Genomic DNA, 14,556 nt, shown 5'->3' on the forward strand with positions numbered 1-14,556 from the left:
ATTATTATTATTATAAAAAGAAGAGGCCGAAGCATACAAATGTCATTTTTAAAATTATAAAAATCCTAAATAATCAGAATAACATTTACAGAAGTGAAACTCTGAGTATGACTAGAGTTATATTGACACCATGTTTCTTTTTCCTCCTTCATTGATACAATTCCTCATAACAAAAGGTCATAATGGTTTTTACCACTGAATAGCAACCTCACAGCTTTTCTGCTAGAACCCTTTATAAACTCACTTCCATACTCTGCAATAGGAATGAAACCAGATCCCCAACCACCGCCTCGATGCTGCATTTTTTTGTTTTTCGTATCGACAAAATGATATGTTAGTAAAAAAATTCTGCAACCTTATAAAATATTATATAGATCAAACATTAAGCACAAGTATTGTTGTTGAAGGAATACGGCATACCTCGTGCTCTGGTATGTACACAATAATTGGCTGCCTACATAACTTTGACAGTACCTACAAGAATATGGACATTGGTCAGTATTTGAATTAAATTGAACCTGATATAAACTACAAACTAGAAAATATATTTAGTCCTTAAAAGATAAAAACACAAGTAGGATTTAAGAAGTGAGATCACTAACCAATAGTTCTGATTCTCCTCCCCAGAAATCAGGTTGCGAAATCCGCCTGCAGTAACTGCAAAATAACAACCAATCATGGCATTAAATACAAATTATAAACATACTTCAAGATCTTCATTTTATGTCGATGTTTCTAAAACATACCGTTGTAAAGGCTCATCAACTGTAACGGCAATGATGGCTTCTTCATATAACTTACGATCTCCTACATTTTCACATATAGCTTCTTTGACTGCCATTCTTAATTCATCTGTGTTATCACCGGCAAGTCAAAACATTGAAAAAGAAAACAAAGTGAATGAGAAAATAAAGGTTATAACTTATACGGCATAAAATAAAGATAAAACAAGATAAGTATCTCAGCTCAATAGTTGAACCAGAAAAACTAAAACGCACAAGTTGTGTTACATAATGAACAATTCATTAACTGAAAGCAAAACAAACAAAATGGTATCTTTATCAATGTCTTATTGGCAGTATATCAGCATACCTGCATTTTCTCTCTCCTCGCGTTGGTTAAGAGCTACTCCCTTGTTGTAAGCCATTCCTTTGACCTGATTTCATTGAACTAACTGTTACTACTTACCTCTAAAATTAATTTGAATAACTTGCTATGGTGGAAGCTCAAACTAATGAATGACCTAGTAACATACATATGACATATTTGTATGGATTAACAAGTTTGGTGAGATTGATACAACAATTAGATTGAGCACAGATTGTGTCTCAACTTATGTATTGCTTAAGAGTGTGATTAATTGTCGCCAGCCTTTTATTTGCACGATACAAATTATAAGTGTTGTCCTACTTGACAATGTTTTAAGCAATGAATTTGGGTTCTAGTTATTTCATTTTTCAGAGATTAATCAAAATATAACTCAAGAATCTAGGCAGTTGAATATGATTTTCTTAGATTAAAAATATTGAAAGGTCACGAAATAACTAAAACAACAAAAGATAAACACGGACAAGATGTACAATAAATCCAATCAGCATGTGTATTCAACTACAAAGAAAGCAGAAAAGTGAATAAAATGTTAAACAAAAGCATCAAAGATGGTACGTACTACGTACCAGTGCACGAAACAGACACCGTCCATCCCCTGTAACCTTCTGAACCGAAAAACGTTCAAGTTTCTTCATTGCCTGTCCACCACTGTGAAGATAAGGAATATATAAGTCCAAAACGGTAACAACTCTTCTCTCCCCTACAAATCTCTCCATTTCTGAGGGGAGCTAAAATTGGCCTAGGAGCGATGATCCGTCTCCTCAAAATAATTGAACCAAACAGCTCAAATTTAAAATAATCCCTCCCCTCCTCTTTATTCCCCTCTAACCAAACACACCCTACAATAATTATATTCAACAATACTAGTATCAACCAAACTATAATTCTGAAACCCCCATAAGGATAAATTCCTGAAAAATTTAACATACAAATGTCCAGTAGCTATAGCTTTGAGCCAAATAGGTATACCATTTTCCTTCCCAACATAAGATTAAAAAGACTAAAATAAAAAGGTTAAAATACATTTCGGTAAACAATCGTTTTGGCCCCTAAACGTGCGAGCTTGTCAATATAGTACTTGAATGTATCAAAATTATAAATATATTTTTTAGTATATCTTTTGTTAATAGTAATTTCACAAACCAAACTGACTAACACCACATTAAATGACCAAACTTACTAATAAGAAACACATTTGAGAATTAACTTGACCAACAAAAAACATAAACTATTTTTCGATTTTGATAAATCCAAGGATGATATTGAAATCATCAGACACATTCAAGTACTATAAAATGGTTGTTGACTCAATACATTTGTAATCTCTACGAAGAATTGGAAAACTGAAGGCCCATGAGGATTAAAAAAAGTGAAATATCCCTTTCTAATTAAAAGCATATTTCAACCTAATTAAAGTGACAATAAAAACACTAAAATTCTCCATTAGGCCTAGCTCAACTAACAATGCTGATATTACTGAGTCAGACATATTCAACCAGGTTAGAACCTTGGTCTCACAATTGTGTGCGAGTTTTATGTAATGTTTGTGTTAAAGAGAGTCTCACATTAGAATTAGATGAGACAAAAATTTAGCTCAGTTGGCAGGGACATTACATTATATATGCAGGGGGCCGAGGTTCGAACCTTAAGGATGAAATTTCTAGACACCAGGCTACTTGATGAGACAAAAATTTAAGACGGTATCAAAGTCTGCTCCACGATCTGTGAGACCATGTGCTATCATGTTTCTGCTATCGAGCTACTACCGTTTATATCCACACACAAAGAAATAAAAAAAAAAAATATAAAATTACTCACTGTGATGATGAGCCGATTCTGGCGAAAAAGAGAGTGCTACGATTTGCAGCTCCAGAAAAGCTTGAATTCCGATTAAAACGAGGAACAAGGGAAGGAACAGGTGAAGAAACAATCTCAAATTTTGCTGTACCATCTTTCAACTGCTTAAGAATATTATTATCCTCTGAGTCTGAGGATTCATTCACATTTCAACAAATCTATTAGCAGTGTTCAAAAACATTATTTAGGGTTAGAATTAGTTAGTGTTGAGAAGTTACCGTTGAGAAGGTTGGGCGCCATGGAATTGAAGAATTGGAACGGAGAGAAAACGACACTGCGGCGTTACTCTGCGGAGAGAAAACGGAGAGATAAACTGCAACTTCACTCTTCTCTTCTAGGGGTGAGCATGAACCCGAGACCCGACTCGAAACCGATATAACCAACAACACATTGAAGCATTCGGTCGAATGCGGGTCGGGTCTCGGGTCAATAAATTGCGAAAAACCGGGCATGAACGGTTGCATACAGGCAGGTGCGGGTCTCTAAAATTCTATCTCTCCATAACCGAAACCGACCGAACAACCATTAGATTCAAATTAATTTTTTTCCTTCTCTCCCTTTCAATCTAATATACTCTTCTCTTTGTTATTTTTATCCATCTTTGATATAAGATAAAAATGTTATATTTTACCAAGCTTATAATTAATAATATGGTGATAAAGAAGGTGGGAAAAATATTCTAATATATATATTCTAGATCTATTTTAATTTCTACGTCTCTTCTACTTTATATTTTATTGTCTTTAGATCTACATATAGAAAGAAAGTAACTGCATCTAACTCTCTTTGTTTTTTAATTTACTTCGTCTATCTTTTGTTGCATTGTGTACGAGGTATTAAACTATTCGAAAATTATGAATTTTTGGATAATGGAGGAGTTTTAGATGTAAACAAAGTTTTGATCTAACCCATAATAACCGACCCGTTCAACCTGCCACTCGTATGACCCGAACCCGAACAAACCGAAGATATAGACGGTCGGAATTGGGTCCAAATTAAATTGTTGTGATTTTTATCGATTTAGTAATTTTCGGCCTGAACCCGACCGATGCTCAGGCCTATTCTCTTCTGTTCTATTCTTGTTTTAGACGGTTAATTTAAAATTTAGATAAAATTACACTGTAGTCCTTTATATTTTTTTTTAACACTTTGATTTTTTTTTTTTTTTTTACATTTTGGTTTTTTATCTTTATTTATAATATTTTGGTCTTTTATTTTTTTTATTTGTAACATTTTAGTCCTTTTTTTGTAACACTCTGATCCTTATCTTATTTATTTATAAAAAATAAATGACTTATATGTTACAAAAAAAATATAATAAAGGACCAAAATGTTACAGAAAAAGATAAAGCTACATGTGTGCTTGAAGTAGTGTATTCAAATGTACATGGACCAATGCAAGTTGACTCAAATGGAGGTAACATGTACTTTGTATGTTTCATAGATGATTTTAGTATAAAATTATGGACTTACTTAATAAGTAAGAAAAATGATGTGTTTGAAATTTTTAAGAAATTTAAAGCTACACTTGAAAGACAAAGTGGACAGAAACTCAAAACCTTAATAACAGATGGAGGTGGAGAGTATATATCACATGAATTTGCTAAGATTTGTGATAGTGAAAGTATTGTGCATGACATAGTCCCACCATATACTCCACAGCAAATGGGACTACGGGACTGCTGAAAGGAAAAATAGAACCATAATGAATATGGTTAGGTGTATGTTGAAGGGGAAGCATCAACCTAAGGAGCTATGGGGTGAAGTAGTGTCTACTACTACTTATACACTAAACAGATGCCCTACAAAGAGATTGAAGGGTATCACACCAGAAGAGTGTTGGTCAGGGCATAAATCAAGTGTGAATCATATGATAGTATTTGGTTCAGTAGCTTACAAACACACATCAGATCAATTTAGAAAAAAACATGATGATAAGTCAACAACGATGATATTAGTTGGTTATCATTCAACTGGAGGTTACAAACTCTATGATCCTATCAATAAGAATGTAGTGATCAGTAGAGATGTAGTGATTGATGAGCTAAAGGAATGGGACTGGAACACTAACGAAAAGAGAAATTCAGTTAGCGTGATGATTGAAGAAATAAGTGAAGAACAAGAAAGTCAACCAGTGTCTGAGGTGAGAAGATCAAATAGATCAAGAGTTCTACCAGCAAGACTACAATAGTGTGAATTGAACTCAGATAATCAAGTGAACAATGATGGTGCTTTGGTTCATTTAGAATTCGTGGCAGAATTTGAACCAATTGATGTGAATAGTGCACTACAGAGTGCAAAGTGAGGTGTGCCATGAAAGAATTGATGGATTCAATTGAAAACAATCAAACTTGGAAGCTAGTTGATCTTCCACAGAGAAAGAAGGCAATGAATGTGAAATGGGTTTACAAGTTGACAATAAACTCAAAGGGTGAAATAACCAGACAAAAAGCAAGATTGGTGCAAAAGGGTTTGTTCAAAAGGAAGGAATTGACTATGATGAAGTATTTGCACATGTGACTAGAATGGAAACAATAAGGTTAGTATCTGCCATTGCTAATCTTAATAACTGGCCAATGTATCAAATGGATGTAAAATCAGCATTTTTTTAATAGACCTATAGATGAGGAAGTGTATGTAGCACAGCCACCTGGTTATGAAGTGAAAGGACAAGAGTCTAAAGTGTACAAGCTCAAAAAGGCACTATATGGCTTGAAGCAAGCCCCAAGAGCCTGGAACAAGAGAATTGACAAGTTTATCAATGAAATTGGGTTTGTAAAATGCATCACTAAACAAGGAGTGTATGTTAAGAAAGATGCTGCAAAGGGAATAATTGTGATATGTCTATATGTAGATGATTTGCTTATCACAGGAAGCAATGAATCATACATTAGTGAATTCAAAAGTGACTTAAGGAAAGAGTTTGAAATGACAGATTTAGGCCACATGACATACTTTATGGGCATTGAGTTTATAAGAAATGAGCAAGGAATCTTAATGCATCAAACCAGATATGCATCAAAAAATTAAAGAGATTTGAGATGGACAAATACAATATTGCATTGTCACCTGCAGAACCAAGATTACAGCTGACAAAGTGTACAGATGAAGAGGATATAGACCCTACATTCTATAGAAAATTGATTGGTTCTCTGAGATATTTGTGCAACACAAGGCTTGATTTGGCTTATAGTGTTGGCATAGTTAGCAGGTTCATGGAAAGGCCTAAGAGTTCACACCTAATTGAAGTCAAGAGACTACTTAGGTATGTGAAAGGTACCATATACTATGGTATAGTGTTCCCTGCAAGTGATAGAAAGAAAGAGTGCAAATTGGTTAGCTATACATATTCAAACTGGTGTGGTGACCATGAAGACATAAAATCAACTGCTGGTTATATGTTTTTCTATGGTGGAGCACCAATCTCATGGTGTTCAAAGAAGGAACCTGTAGTAGCACTATCCTCCTGTGAAGTTGAGTATATTGCAGCATCACTCAGTACTTGTCAAGCTATTTGGCTAATGAATTTGATTAAAGAGATAAGTCAGGACAAGCGAGAAGCAGTTATTTTGAAGATTGATAATGTGTCTGATATCAACCTTGCAAAGAACCCTATTGCTCATGGCAGGAGCAAACATATAGAGTTAAGGTTCCATTACTTGAGAGAGCAAGTAAATAATGGTAATCTAGCTCTGATACATTGCAGGAGTGAAGAACAAGTTGCAGAATTGTTGACAAAAGCAGTGATAGTCCAAGTGTTTGAAAAGTTAAGAAGTGAAATAGGAATTGAGACAGTGGACAACATGAATTAAGGAGGAGTGTTAAACATAGTGTTATAATTCATATTGTTTAGTCTCATTAGTTTGTTAGTTAGTTAGTGATAACTATTGAAAGTTAGTTAAGGGTAGTTACTAGAGTTATTTACTTGTATCATAAGAAAGGAGTATAAGTATATCCTCCTTGTGTAATTGTTTTGTGTGACTCATAAGTGGATGAATAAACTTTCTTTCTTCTCCCCTAATAATTCATTCTCTCATTGAAAACTCTTTTCATTCCTTCATTCTATCTTTTCTTGCCGATAACTGCAAAACCAATGAAAATTGCATTGTGCTCATAGACGTGTCCTGAGCCTCTGCATTATGTTTTTTATTTTCCGAATATGCTTAATATATATGTTGTTTCTTAAGTTGTTAATCATTATTATTTGGGGAGGGATCAAATTACACCGGTGTAACATTTGAGTAATGTTACACCGTTCAATAACGCTTCAACAAATATAAATTTTACAAAATTCACCGTTGGATTGAACTTTTATATCATATAGATCATTCATGTTAAATTTTATAAAAATTTAAAATCGTTTGATATGTTATTGAGATTGAGCAAGCTTAACGATATTCAATAAAATCACATAAAGCGTTAAAATTTGTATTCGTTGAAACGTTATTAAGCGGTGTAACATTACTCAAATATTACACCAGTGTAATTTGATCGTTCCCCTTATTATTTACTTGGACATAAATACTATGAAAATAATTATAAAAATGAATTGTGGTCAACATTATTTTCCTGCATTAAATTCATTCATATTACGATACATGTATTATATTCGGATTTAAGGCAATATACGGAATTAATAGTGTTTTTTTATTTGTTACCTTCCATAATGATGAGAAAATATCTTTTGAAAAATTTGACTTGATTTATGTGCAAATGTGTAATTATTACATATATACCTCAAAAAAAATTACATGACATACTATATGTATAAATTAAAAATATATATATTCACTAAAAAAGGTATTATATCAAATATTGAATGGTTTTCAATATTTGAATGTTGACTTTTAGTCAAAAGAAATGTTTGAATGTTGACTTGATTTATTGATTAGTTTTTTTTAATTGTGTGAATTTACGTTGTTTACTAATTAGTAAAATTTTACTTATTTTTTTATTAAGATTTTTTTTTAATTATCTTGAATTATACCAATATAAATATAACAATCGCCACAACTTGAAATTCATCCTCATATGTAAACATCAATTTCTCTAAAAATCAACCACTGTAGCACCAAAAATTTACCAATGAAATTTTCAGTTGAGTTTATTGAATCCAAATGATTCAATGAGACTAAATTTCTCCAAACAAATATTTTTCAAAATATCATTATTGGTTCTCTTCCATCTAGTTTTCTTTTTCAGCTTCATTTTTTTTTTTGTTGTTTTTTTTTTTTGTGGTTTTTTTTTTTTAATATTTTCCAGCTTTCAAATGCATATGAGATTGCATTATGCAATATATAGTTGTTTATGTTTAGTGAACTCAAATTGAAATTTTTTGGGATTAGTTCAAGCATAACAGAGCACCCAACAAACTAAAATACATCTTCTATTGATTTGACTGTGTTTGTGTTTGCATCTCTTTGACTTTATTGTAAACTTTTGTGCTGGGGAGGCTGTTTGTGTTAATATATTCCATTTTGTCTTCTTCAAAAAAAAAATACATCTTCTATTTTCTTCTATAACTTATACATGAACATTGAAAATCGTCATTTTTTAAGTATTAACCAAGCCTTTTTATACATATATTATAGCACAAGAATCAACCACCAACGGTAATAACTTAATACTTACATTATCCTCACCAGAGCTTCTGTGAGAGTCTGAATCTGAGCTACCATCATCCAATGATTCCAAAGTACCGCAACCAGTAGCATATTCATTTCCAGCTTCAAGTTTTTGAACACAAGGCAAACAAAAAATCATAACCAGAGTCCTCCCAGTGACGAAAGAGACAAACATGTGGAAGCTATTGAAGCTGGTTCAGAATGATAAAAAATAACCAAAGTGAAAATCATAGGAGAACCTCGCATCTTCTGGTCATTCCCCTTGATTCTCAAGTTGTCGGGCCGGCCCAGATTGACCCTGAGCTAGAAAATGCCTTCATTTGTCATCTTAAATGAAGACATTTTCTAGCTCAAGATCCATCTTGGCCGGCTCGGCAACCGGAGAATTAAGGGGAATGACCAGAAGATGCGACGTTGGTTCCCTTATGGTTTTTACTTTTGTTGTTTTATCATTCAGAAGATAACCGACTTCAATAGCTTCCACATGTTTGTTGTTTTCGTCATTGGGAGGACTCTAGTTATGATTTTTTGTTTGCCTTGTATTCATAAACTTGAAGTTGAAAACGAACATGCTAGTACTAGTTGCGGTAGTTTGGAATCATTAGATGATGGTAGCTCAGATTTTGACTCTCATAGAAGCTCTGGTGAGGATAATGTAAGTATTATGTTATTGACTATTGTTGATGTTTGATTGTGTTGTAATATATGTACAAAACGATGATTTTCTATGTTCACGTAAAATTCAGTTTGTTGGTACCTTGAGTGCTAATCTATTTTCCAAATTCAATACAAGTTTCCACAATCCCAATAACAATGGATTGAAGGATATATTTGAAGTGAAAATGCATGAGTCATCTCACCATGAATTAAAGACACCACTCGACAATGGCTTAATCTTGTGCAATCTCATCAAAGTTAAGATATATTTTTTTGAAGAACAAAGTTAAGATATATGTTTTCATAAAAGTATCCATTTCTTTGACATATCTTTTACGGTACTAATATTTTAAGTTAACATTTTCTTTTATATTTTTTGAAGAAGTATTGCTAAAATTAAAATATTTTTTAAGAGGTGAAATCAATATAATCATGTGGGCAGCGGGTGTATAATATGAAGGTGTCTATAAGGTGAACATCCTATGTAATTATAGGGGTTAAAATATGATTATTTATTTAATTTTTTAACTAAACGTAGTGGTTATTTTATAATAACTAAATCTTTTAATTATAGGAAAATAGAGAATTATATTATAACATGTAATTGTGCCTTTTGTGTATATATTATTTTCATAGAGGTAGAAATACTATTAAACTTAAACCTTAGTAGTTTAATTATACTTGAATAATTTTTACACCTAAATTCCTATAAAAAATTAATTAATTGTTGATGTTATTTTACTTGTTATGATTATATGGTTTGAAAGAAGACTATTAATTAATATTACATTAATGTGAAGGTATCGTTTTGACCCTCAATTTTTTTTTTGAAACAGCAAATTTTATTATAAAACCTCAAACAATGCATGAAATATGTCAAGCGAGAGAACATGATACATAAGGGACAAAATAAAAAACAAGGAGTTAGAACCAAGCCTCCTGAAACACAACCAAAAGAAATCACAGCAAGCCACCTAAACGAGGTCCATAGCTAGAGGTCACTCCACAGTCTTCAGGCCACCAAAGACAACATCAACACGGCCTATAAAGATGCTACTAGACTCTAACTCCCGATCTCGAATCAAAAGTGATCGGCCGATCGGAGTCCAAGAAGCAGCTCCACAGCCAAAATTAATTGGTCAAACGACAGCATGAAGACCTTGGTAGACAATTATCGGCTTGCAACCCGCCTCCAAGAACAGTCAACGCCGACGTGGAATAGGCCAAATAGATACAAAGAGACCTGCAAATCTCAACAGATTTGGAAACCAACACGTTTTGACCCTCAATGAAGTCAGTGAAGAACATGCTAGGAAATATGATGAACATATTTTCACACTATATTGCACCATCGATCACCATGCTTATTTGACTAGCTAGTTGTCACCTCAAATAGAAACATGGATTGAGTTTGTGAAGAAGACAAATAAAATTTTAAAGTTCTTTGAGTCTAGGTGTGAAACTTAATTTTGAGGTTAATACAAAAAATTTGAAGACTTATTTTCTTGAGTTTGGGGTGGATCTTTGGATGGTGAGTGTTTCTTGATCCTCATTGTTCTGGTGATTTGTTCAGATCTGTAGTTTTCTTTTATGTCATGCACTTTCATAAATAAGGGAAGAAGTCACGGTCGTGGCAGGTCCAGTAGTGCAGATTGGCAGTTTTGTCTTTTTCTTTTTTTTCTTTCCATTTTTAATGAATGAGGGTAGCTACGAAAATTAGAGGCTTAAGGCTATAAATATGACCATATTTCCTTGTAAAAGTCAAGTTCCATATATACATTGTAAACATTTCTAAGTATCAATAAAAGTATTTAGTTTATTTCTTGTTTTATTTTCTATTTTTATTTATTTGCAGTTGTTCATGGCTATGTGTGAGTAGTTCACCTCCATCTTGGGGTCATGGAGAGTAGTCCATATGCATGTTTCCTTGATCTTGTGCTTTTGTCGATTAGGATAACTAACAAAGTTATATCAAAGTTCTACATTGTATTGCTTTATCTTAGGCCATGAAGATCAAAGACCTAACAGAGAAGTCGACTATGACCGGACGTAATGTGTCAACTATGTGTCAAAGAGTATGCATGGAATAACATGCTTATGTGAAGTGTTCCGTTAATCGCCATTAACCGGGGCATTTGTAATGTGGTCTCTTCCATTATCTTTAACTTGTTTATGAATTGTTTTCTCACGACGAGAGTGTGTGTAATTGAGTTATAATTTAAATCATGCTGTGATGAAATTTATGCTCTTAATTAGGATGATTTTATTTAGAAATATATAATCTTAGTTTAACTTGTTTTCATATCTCTCTAAAAAATCCAAACAATATCTCTTTCAATATTTCCTTCATTTATACTACTTTTGTTTCTAATTTTTTTATATTTAAAATTTTACTTTATTTCTTCTTAGTCTTTGTGGATCGATACTCTTATTATTATTATAATCTGGTGTACTTGTGAGGATATTAAGCTTATGAAAAGCATTGCTCATAGCATGTTGGTTTATAGTTTTCATATAACAATCACCACAACTTGAAATTCCTCAACATAAACATCAACAACCTCGATAACAATAAACCATTGATGCCTAAGACTAAATTTCTCCAAACACAAACGTTTTTCAAAATTTCTCAAATGCACATATAAGAATGAACTATCCAAATTTCGCAAAAAAGCATCATTAGCCGTAAAGATATGAAGAAAAAGGAGATAATTTAACATGTAGTAGTAGTAGTAGTATAGATCAAAGTTCATTCTATAAACCTACTTGCCTACTAGTAAAACTGCAGAAGGATGACATTCAATACGCATTCGTAACTAGTTAAAATAAATTATAAAAGAAAATCATGATCAGTCAAGCAATCCAAATATTGTTTTCATAATGTATAGAAACTCACTCACACACACATGTCACATATGAAGGAAAAAGAAAAAAAAAAACAAATTCAAATCACTTTCTTGGTCTTATTCTTGAGAGGAAGAACTTTGTTTTCATCCATCGAAGCATTGTCTTTTGAAACACAATCATATAAGTATGTTGGCACCTCGAAATAACCTTCCTCAATCATCTGATTATGCTCTTTAACTTCGACCGTTGATCGTTCCGGAACAAGAGCAGTGAGTTTGTCCAATTGGGCCTCGAGTATCATCTTGTCTAAATATTCTAATAAGTTCTCCTCAAATCCTTTATCTTCATCCCATGTCCACCCTTTTAATTGGTCATTGTTATTTGTGTTTTCATTGATACGTTGTTTGCACGAATATTGATCCATGATTAATTCTCTAGCTATCTCCAAATTTCTCTGCACTTACAAAAAATATATGTGGCTACTATTCTCTGTATATATAGTTAAAATTGGATCAAGTTATCCGCAACAAATTATCTAAAAAATAGATGAAGTTGTTGAAATAAATAGGAAAAGAAGATATATTTATATAAAGAGTATCCAACCAAAAATTTATAATCATCTTTATATAAAAAAAAAATAAAAAATATAACCATCTAGTATTAAAATCTATTGCAGTATATTTAACACATGAAATATTTTTATAATCATTTACTATTAAAGCTGGATTTACTAACGAGGTTTACATTATTCGCTGATAATTTTCAAGTATTTATTTAATGATTAATAAAAATAAATAACATAAATATATGACTTATTGTTATTAATCTTAGATAAATAACTTTTTTTTTATTACATTGATCTGGGAATCGATCTCATAACCTATAGTCTACTGCTCAAAGTCCTCATCACTAGATCAAACCTAGTGGCTTTAGATAAATAACTCAATAAAATGTATTTCTGCAAAATGAAATTGCAAATTTCTCAAACTCTCATACAATTGCAATTGCATAGTTTTTACAAGGATAAAATTAATAACTCTCAAATATAATTTTTGCCCACAAAAATTGTAAAGTCTTTTAAAACTAGAGTTATTGTGGTAAATAAAACTAAATATAACTCTATATTTATAGGCGTAATTGCACTTTTGGTCGGTTATCTTTATTTTATGTTTCAAGTTGGTCCCTTATTTTTTTTTTTGCAGGTTTCATGTTGTTCCCTCCCGTCAAATTTTTCACTTTTTCCGTTAAATTTGGGTACGTGGCAAACGAAAACCACACTTGGAAAGATGACACGTGTCCAAATTTAACGGAAAAAGTGAAAAATTTGACGGGGGACCAACATGAAACATGCAGAAAAGATAAGGGACCAACCTAAAACTTTTAAATGATAAGGGACCAACTTAAAACCAAAAATAAAGATAAGGGTCTAAAAGTGTAATTAAACCATATTTATAATAACACTCTACCCTGTTTTTTCCTCCAACTATCCTATGCGGAATTTACTGACATAATAAACTAGAACATCGACCCGTGCGGTGCACGGGTCCGGGTCTGATTAGTTGTAAGTTATATAATGATTAAATAAGATATGATAATTCCGATAATGTAAGGTGTATGAAAAAAGTTGAGTAACATTAAACGATAGTTCACCAATAATTTTGGATAAATATTCATACAAAGAAAATTATGTTATATTACGGAAGATTTTCTTATAGAGCCACATTCAAATTCTTAGTCGTATCTTCACTGTTATCATCGATGATCAATATTTTTAATCCTTTTCAAGAAGTAACTCTTGAAATTGCAACATACAACTAACCATGTGAAAACACTGGCGACGGAAGATATATCCCAACATGCTTTAAAGATTGTCCCTGACTCTTATTAATAATCATCGCAAAAGAAATCATTATAGGAAACTGTCTCCGTTGAAATTTAAAAGGAATTCTCACGTCAGATGGTGTTAGAGAAAATCTAGGTATGAAAACCTGATTACCAATATTACTTCCTGAAATAATTTTTCCTTCAAGAGCACGTTTTCCCAATCTCGTAATAATAAGTCTTGTTCCATTGCATAATCCTAATTTTTTATTCAAATTCCTTAATAGCATAACTGGAACTCCAACTTTAAGTCTCAACTTGAGATTTGAAACTTCCGACGTAGAAATCGTGTTCAAAAATTCGGGAGTATGAACATCATCCACTGTTTGACCGTCTACATTTTGTGTGAGTGGAGTATCAAACTCAAATATGTTTTTTCTTCACCAGGAATTAAATCCAACATATAATCATTTATTGTGTCGACTATTGAATTTTTAAGAGCTAGTATAGCTCTACTTTGGAAATACGTTATATCGTTTATGTTTTGTAAAAGTTGGGGATATGTGGTTTCAACGATAGAAGCAAGAGGATCACCTGAATTTGGAACAATAAATCTGATGGAATGTCATGTTCTAAATCA

At 32.4% G+C, this 14,556-nt stretch overlaps 2 protein-coding genes across 2 annotated transcripts; both read right to left on the bottom strand.

The window, feature by feature from the left end:
• Nucleotides 1–32: 32 nt before the first annotated feature.
• LOC123924816 (OVARIAN TUMOR DOMAIN-containing deubiquitinating enzyme 3) lies at nucleotides 33–3,302 on the bottom strand. Its single transcript, XM_045977789.1, has 8 exons — nucleotides 3,186–3,302; nucleotides 2,929–3,097; nucleotides 1,677–1,758; nucleotides 1,093–1,156; nucleotides 747–852; nucleotides 603–657; nucleotides 421–474; nucleotides 33–296 (listed from the first exon to the last, which is right to left on the bottom strand). The coding sequence occupies exons 1-8, from the start codon at nucleotides 3,205–3,207 to the stop codon at nucleotides 165–167; spliced, it is 684 nt and encodes a 227-aa protein (XP_045833745.1). The 5' UTR covers nucleotides 3,208–3,302; the 3' UTR covers nucleotides 33–164.
• An 8,890-nt stretch (nucleotides 3,303–12,192) lies between these two features.
• Nucleotides 12,193–12,519, bottom strand: LOC123922018. Its single transcript, XM_045974761.1, has one exon. It carries the CDS (start codon nucleotides 12,517–12,519, stop codon nucleotides 12,193–12,195), a length of 327 nt encoding a protein of 108 aa, XP_045830717.1.
• Nucleotides 12,520–14,556: the final 2,037 nt, after the last annotated feature.

This window comes from Trifolium pratense, linkage group LG4 (genome assembly GCF_020283565.1).
Source record: "Trifolium pratense cultivar HEN17-A07 linkage group LG4, ARS_RC_1.1, whole genome shotgun sequence".
NCBI lineage: Eukaryota > Viridiplantae > Streptophyta > Magnoliopsida > Fabales > Fabaceae > Trifolium > Trifolium pratense.

Excerpts from the sequence above, each read along its gene's own strand:
- LOC123922018 (XM_045974761.1), bottom strand. The coding sequence starts at position 12,519 with ATGGATCAATATTCGTGCAAACAACGTATCAATGAAAACACAAATAAC.
- LOC123924816 (XM_045977789.1), bottom strand. The coding sequence starts at position 3,207 with ATGGCGCCCAACCTTCTCAACG. Across the intron at positions 475-602 it reads GAGGAGAATCAGAACTATTG|GTACTGTCAAAGTTATGTAG; the intron begins GTTAGTGATCTC and ends ATATTCTTGTAG. Across the intron at positions 297-420 it reads TGTACATACCAGAGCACGAG|CATCGAGGCGGTGGTTGGGG; the intron begins GTATGCCGTATT and ends AAAAAAATGCAG.